The sequence below is a fragment of the Myotis brandtii genome, unplaced genomic scaffold (genome assembly GCF_000412655.1).
Source record: "Myotis brandtii unplaced genomic scaffold, ASM41265v1 scaffold197, whole genome shotgun sequence".
In the NCBI taxonomy this organism is placed as follows: domain Eukaryota; kingdom Metazoa; phylum Chordata; class Mammalia; order Chiroptera; family Vespertilionidae; genus Myotis; species Myotis brandtii.
Genome location: NW_005357346.1, coordinates 809,001 through 816,500, shown reverse-complemented (window position 1 = coordinate 816,500; position 7,500 = coordinate 809,001). Strand labels below are relative to the sequence as shown.

The 7,500-nt window shown below is 44.4% G+C and overlaps 1 protein-coding gene across 8 annotated transcripts in view; it reads left to right on the top strand.

Annotated features, from left to right (window-relative positions):
* PROX1 (prospero homeobox 1) overlaps nucleotides 1-7,500 on the top strand; it is a 64,975-nt gene that overhangs the window by 22,938 nt on the left and 34,537 nt on the right. For 7 of the 8 annotated variants that reach the window (XM_014538769.1, XM_014538766.1, XM_005865153.2 and 4 more), the window contains exon 4: nucleotides 950-1,144. The exons of the other annotated variant lie outside the window; for it this stretch is intronic. In XM_014538769.1, coding sequence (XP_014394255.1) covers nucleotides 950-1,144 — 195 coding nt within the window. The remainder of the gene's footprint in view (nucleotides 1-949; nucleotides 1,145-7,500) is intronic. 8 annotated transcript variants of the gene reach the window in all.

Here is a 7,500-nt window from a genome sequence, read left to right as displayed (position 1 = left end):
TAAAGCTATGGATTTATTGGCTTTGACTTGGCAAGTTGAGAGGCAGCTGTCCTTTACGTGAACGGAGGGCTGTCAATGAGAATGGCGTCATCTGTAGTGAAGCCAGGAAGACATCTTCATTTAAAATGTCATCGAGAAACCTTGGTAAACAAAGTTTTAAAGCTGAATCATGTTATGGTAACTTGGCATTTCAAACAAATGATGTAATAAAGATTCCGACTGTGCCATCTGTCGTACCTACTCTTAACCACACCTTCCAGATAGCATGGCCTCCATTGGAAGGGGTCTTCTCCAATGCCGGCTGTAGGGAGTGTGTGAACAGGTACGATGGTTTCACCAGATGGCACCAGACACGAGTACCATGTGGAAACAATAAGTGGAATCATTGGAGGATGGCCATGGGGGTCACCCATTCCCAAAATATCAAGCAAATGGAGGCCTCCTCCTCCTTTGTGTGAAAGCCATTTTCTAGCATTGAACGAGGCTGTCGTGTGATGACACAATCATAAAAAAAAAAAAAATCAAGCTAATGGCGAAGTCTTTGGCTCATCATCTCTGGTACTTGAAAGTAATAACTCTTCCCAGGGTTCCATGTGTTGAATGAATTTCCATAAGAAATATACAAATGCAAGTTATGTTCCTGAAAGATGGACAATGTTTAAAGGAAGCTACTCTGCTTCAGGAAAATCAGATTGAGAATGTGGATTTTTAAAATCTGAAATGTGGAGGGTCATGATGTGATTTCCATTGTTCATAGGTTTTATAATCTCCTGTTAGTATATCCTTGCTCCAGCCTCTCTTGCCATCTTTTCGGTAGAATTAAAAACATTCCTTTCCAAGTAAGGGGGTGAGGGAGGGGGGAGGAAACTTAAAAAATGCTTTGAATGCTTCAAGAATAAATGAAGAAAATGGCAGAGTTCTTATCCCTTTCAATATTTAAATTTAACAGTTCAACAGATGCATTACCTCTCAGCTCATCAAGTGGTTTAGCAATTTCCGTGAGTTTTACTACATTCAGATGGAGAAGTACGCGCGTCAGGCCATCAACGATGGAGTCACCAGCACTGAAGAGCTGTCTATAACCAGAGACTGTGAGCTGTACAGGGCTCTGAACATGCACTACAATAAAGCGAATGACTTTGAGGTAGGAACTCCTCTTTATCTTTTGGTCATCTCCCCTTTCTTTGTTTAAAGTGTATTTTCTTCAGAAATGTCCTTCAATCTGTTTTTGTATTGGTATTTCATGGAAACACCCCCCAGGGGGTAAGCGGTAGAGCAACAGTGAGGAGCACTCCCCCCACCCATGGTTCCCATCAGAGTCCTGGGGACCTGACCCACTTCTATTTTCTTTCCCATGGCCGGCTCTGCTGCTTCCCGTTTGACCACGGGAACAGGGAACTGGAGAATCCAAAGAAAATGGCAGCGAGAAACATACAGTGTGGTCTCTTCTCAGAGAAGAGGTCCCTGCCCCAGTAGGCCTTTTCCACATTTAGGTCTGGCATGTCGATTGAGCTGAAAATATGTGATGTGCAATGAATGGCAATAGCAAAAGTTGTTGTCTAAGAAAGTGTAGAAATGCCGATGGGGGAGAGATTCCGTCGTTTCTAACTTTGATCAGCATTTATTTCCTTTATGGAAGAAATGGTATGAGAGTTTACTAAGTGCATATTCTAAGCTATCCATCAACATCTTTTTTTGTTTGGCTTCTATGTTTGTTGTTTGGGGAGGAGGCGCTTGTGTATTTTGCGTACGGGTCACTTCACAAGCATGTTGCTCTGTGTTCATACACTCTTATACACACTTACGTATGTACAACAGACATATTGTAGAGACACACAAAGCAGTATACACAATTCCCAGCAAGCAATTCTATGCAACAATAAAATATAGGTGGCTCTGAGTAAGGCTTTTCTTTACTGGCTAACGTGGTGTCTCAGCAAACTTTTTCATTGCAACACGATGACTATGAGAAAACACTAACGAATCTCCCAGTACTCACAAAGGCATTTTGCTGAGCCCTGCTGGCTGAGGCAACAATCGCTGGAAGTGGGAATGTGGGAGAGTTCCACAGGCCACGCCCCCTGATGTGAGAGTAGATAGGCCATGGCTTGACCAAGATACTCCTTTTCTTATATTACCTCAAGGATAGGATATGAATGTTTTCTCCCTCACCTTCTCATGCAGGGATCTTAGGTTAATAATCTTGCTTTCCTCACATAGCTAGATACTACCCAGAAATGCCCAGGAAGGTCTCAACTTCAAAGGAGAGAGGGACACCTTGGTCTGGCCTGCCCACCACTGCCCACACTCCATTCCTTTTTGGGCCCTTCTCCCACTGTCCTAAGCAGTGCGGATCAATTATGGTGGCTTAGAAAGAACTGACTGGGGAAGCTTTGAAGTGGGGAAGTCATGGTTTTTGCCTTGAAAATGTGCATGCTTATACTACAAGCCGCCCATTTATCTTTGCTATCCGAGACCAATGGAGGTTGCTTGCCACTGGTGTTATAAACAACCTTGTCCTTGGGCTGAACATATTAAAAGTGAGGATCCTTGTCCTGCTCCCCAACTTTAAAGTCTGTCATCACAGGGCACTGGCTTATGTACCAACAGAGCACCAACAGATTTCTCCTAAAGCTAAAGGTTTTTAAAATTCTCAAGAATGGCTTATGTACCAACAGAGCACCAACAGATTTCTCCGAAAGCTAAAGGTTTTTAAAAATCTCAAGAACTTCATTTACACAGACACACACACACACACACACACACCCCTTTCTGGTAAGTCCATTGCCCTAAACTTTAAGCTATGACAATTTGACTGTGTGCTGATGAACTCTTTATAGTTTATTAGGACAAATATTCACTTAGTGGCATGCATCAAGCTTCAAACAAGAATCGCCCACAATTCCTGGGAGAGTTCTGCATTTTAGTTGTGTAACACACTCGAGAGACCAAATCCTGACAGCACACATTAGGATTTTTTGTGTTGTTTAAACCTTACCTGGTTAGAATTTAATCCCCTGCTCACAGCACAAATACCAAAATGACACAAACAGGGGACGGCTGGCATGAAGAGATACCCAACAAGCTGCTCCATTTAGCATCATCTAAATCCTCCTTTAATATGATTAACATCTGATATTTCTCTCTTTCTGAATCATATCCACTCCCAGCCAGGCCACCTCTCCTTTATCTGCAGTGTCTATTTTCAGACCGCCTCAGTGCAAGGAGTATGGGGCCCGGGAGTAATTTTGTCACTTCCCATGTGACTTTGGACAAGTTATTGGTCTATTTTGAGTCTTATTCTTCCTTCGGTAAAACTAGGCTCTTTCTGGAAGTGTGGTGACAAGGTAGCAGGAGTCTGGATCCCGCCCTGCCCCCTCCACTCACAGGCTCACGCGTTCACATGCGCGCACGCACCCACCACCACACAGGGACCTAACATCACCCAACAGTTTTTCATTTCACCTCTCCGTTTTGGCGCATGTGCTCGCAAAAGCTTCAGATAAGACGATCCTTTCCTTTCTGTGCCCGTGTGCGTGGAGGTCAGTGCTTAAGTGAGATGCTTAAGAAGCCACCGGTCTTATCACAGTAGCTTTACCAGTGTGGGCCCCGGCTGTGAGCCAGGGGTGGACCCAGCACTTGGAGCCGAATACCTCAACTGAGAGGGTGCGCACTGCGTGACTTTGGCATTGAAGTTTCTACTCTTAGACTGAGTGAAATGAGTCTGTAGTCTACTATGAACAAGAGAAGAGGATGGCAAAGTAGAGAAGTGTACACCTTCTTTCTGAATTTTTAAGCATGTAGAGGGACTCTGAAGTTGTGTCTGCATGATGCCCAAAGATCCTGTCAATTCAAAGGAGTATATTAACCCAACAGAGTACTAGCTGGTCCAATAATAAAACATTTTACTGACTGCATTTTAAATTTCTCAGTCAGTTGTTGGCAGCAATAATAAAACGGCTAACATTTATTGACTGTCTACGATACTCTTCTAAGTGTTTTACCACTATTATTTAATGTGAGCAGTAATAATCATAATGTGGATATTAAGATAAGAAAAACTTCAGTTTGCCTAAAGATTTATACTGTTTTAAAGGAATTCTAAATGGGAAGGGACAGGTAGAGGCAGGGGTAGAGAGGGTTATGAGATGAGAGAAAATGAGGCTAATGTTTTCCCCCTTCGCTAGACTTTCTTCTCCTTCGTTCTGTTCTCCTTCTCTTGTCTTTTTTTTTTTTTCAGCTCTCTGCTCCATCTCTGCCTCTGTCACTCTTAGCACCATCCCCCTTCAGCCCCTGCTGCTGATGGCTCTCAGAGCAGATGGGGAAGGTTTATCACTAGCGAAGAGGGAGTGGCTTGAATCTCTCTCCCCTTCTAGACCCTGCATTTCCTGGCCTTTATGAGTCAGGACCTTCTGAGTGACAGGAGAGTGGTTCTGCCTTTTGTATCAATTTACACAATTGCCAAGACTCTTGGCAGAGCATTCAGACTTAGGGAGGTGAGAGCTTGAGAAGACCCAGGGGATGTGGAAGAAGACTCTGAAGGGGGTGGAGGGTGTGACAAGAACTATATTTTTGGTTTGTGCTAAAGCTCAGAAAGCTGGCCACGTTGTGTGGAGTGGGGCTCTCGCTCCGAACCTCCGAACGTGAGTTTGCTAAAGTGTGCGGAAGGGGAGTGTTCAGTTACAAGTGCATCCTTCACTCCTACTTCTCACATTTAATGAGACTGGCAATAATAAATTTGTCTTTCCAGGTGTTATGGTATATATTCCTTTGCTTCATTTTCACTTCACTTTGAAGAGCTTCCAAATTTTTTTTTTATGGGAAGGGAAAAGGGGGGTTTGGGATTCTGTCCCAGTTTTTAAATCATACTGACACTTTTGACTTTAGGGGCATATGAGTTGGATTTTATTGCTTTTTTGTTGCTCTCACAACTGTGGCTGGGAAGAAGGCAATGATCGCTGTCAATTTCCAAGGCTGGTTTACAGGTTTGGGCAAAGAACTCAACTAAGCCACTGACCTGTGTAAGTCACCAAGATGAATCACACTAGCTAAGGGGCCCAAAGGCCTACCTACCACCCTAATCTGGTTCCATTACCTCGGCCAGCTACGTGATGTGGTACAGCTAAGAAAGGCAGAATGGCCCAAAGATTGGGAGCCTAGAGATGGTCTTGTGTGCACAGTGACCAACACCTTCATCCAGATAGATAATTCTGACTTAGGGGGCATGTGAGTTGGATGTTTTTGCTTTTTTGTTTTCCTCTGCCCCGCCCTGTGGTCAAGCCAGGCATCCCACCTAGGCCCATGTGTGCCTAGCTGTCTATCTGTAGGTAGGGTCCTAATTCCCAGGAAGAGTGATTGAGCGCCCTTGCCCTCACTAAAGACCCAGGTTTTTGGATGGAAAGTTTAGAAATAAATAGAAGGGGAATTTGATTCATTGATTAGCTGGTGTATAAATGCCATTTCCTAAGATACTAACATCTCACTGGGCAGATGATCCATCATCAAGCCCGGGGTCTGGCTTTTTCCTGGAGTCACATGACAGGCAAGGAGAAGACTCCTGCAGACCCCTTTCTGTGCTTTCTGACCTCTCTCTTAGAAAGAGAAAATAAAGCAGTACCCCTTACATCCACCCCACTCCCCCACACACTCCCAAACACAGGCCCATTGGAATCCACACACAGAATGTATTCTCTCCACCATGCCTACCCCCATCCCAACCCACCTCTCTCTCAACACGGTACACATGGAAGAAGATTGCATGTATTTGGAGATCTGTCATTCATGTCACCATCTCTTTAAAGAAAAATGAGGACAGGTGGATTTAGGAAGTTCTTCCCTCTGCTCCAAATAGATATTTAAATATGAGGATCGTTTGGAGCACTGGCACATGAGTGAGAACCTTTCACTGCTCTTGCAGTCTTTTGGCCTCAAAGCCGCTGAGCTGTTTAAATGATCGCGCAACACACTATTGGTGAGTGGCGGGGAGGCAAAGAAACGCTTACTATTTCTTTCCTTGCCAGCACTACTACTGACAAGCCAAACTGATCTCTTAAGAGACGAAATGAATGTTCTCCAAATATACGTACACACACATGGCTGTCTGGGAACCTATTCCTTGTACAGAATGATCGCCTGAAATGTGAAGGAGAGAGCAGTAGAGACGCCGGGGGTGTAAGTGGGTGGGGTGGGGGAGGGGCAGAGGTGGGATTGTGTGCATGCACGGAGCTTCATTTTTGCACCGCCCGTCCTTCTGGAATTCAAGGTGTTGATCAGTATAATGAAACCGGTCCATTGATTTACCATCTATTTGGGAATGTCATTGCATTTTTAGCTCCCCGTGTCTTTTTTTGTCATTGGGTTACATTCAAGCACAGTAAGATCAACTTGAAAACCTCCTTACTCAACAGCTTTATTAGTTATAGCATTCCATGACCTTTCTCAACATTCTTAAAGAAAAAGATACAGTGGAATGTCGCTTTACTTTGCTTATTGTCCTTTGTTGTGGCGAACAAAGCGTTTTCTACAGTGGCTATAGCACATAATTATACAGCTTTCAATGGCAGTGTCTTGGCACCTATCAGAGTTCAGAGGAGCCTTTAGAAAAAAAAAAAAGATGTTTTGTGGCAGCCTAGGGAGGGTCTCATCTTTCCTTCAGAAAATAGTTCAAGGCTCTTCTGTCAAGCTTCCCTACTTAGAGCTTTTTCTCCTCCTGCTTCATAAAGTTTAAAGCGGATTCAGTGGAGTTCTATGATCTATTTCTTTTGAAAGATTGTTCCTCGGCACAGAGAGGGCCTTTGACTTCAAGAGTTCACAGATTCATGTCTTTAGGTATCATATGTCTGACCTTATCAGTTACTCCATTTAATGTCGGAGAAAAAGTCTCAACTCTTTGTGTTGGTCTGTTTTGCCTCTGTGAAATGATTTGGTGAAAAGACCATCCTTTTTAACACACCACTGAGAGGCCGTTTCGGCTGCAACCTGCCCTGTGGCTTTTCTCTCTTTTAAAAAAAAAAATGTCCTTGTGTTTTGTGTATGGATGAGTTCACAGTGAGAATAGAATTATACAAGGGCAGGCGCACACACAAAAAAATCTTTTGCTTCCCTCTCGCCCCTCCTCCCCCCGTGATCTATTGGCTCTCTTGGTGGCTGTACCCCAACAGGCGAAGCCATTTAGCAAACACAGAGGCGGCAGCCGTGGCGCTGGGGCAGCAGTGGGTTTTCCCTTGCTGCGACCTACCCCTAAGGCCTTCGTAATTAATTGTCCTTCAGAGATGAGGAAAGTTCAGAGACAGCGTGGAGTGATGCCTATTGTCTGACATTCAGCTCTCCTTGCCCAGGCTCTTTCTCTTGGTCCCACAAAGGGTTATCCATGGCGGGGAGGGGGCAAGTCCTCAGCTGAGAGCCTCTGGTGGTGGTTGGAGCTTTCAGTGGGATGTTACCGTTGTGTTTGGCCCATCCTGGGTTAAATGTCTGAAGTCGTTCTAACAAGCTTTTGAAAAC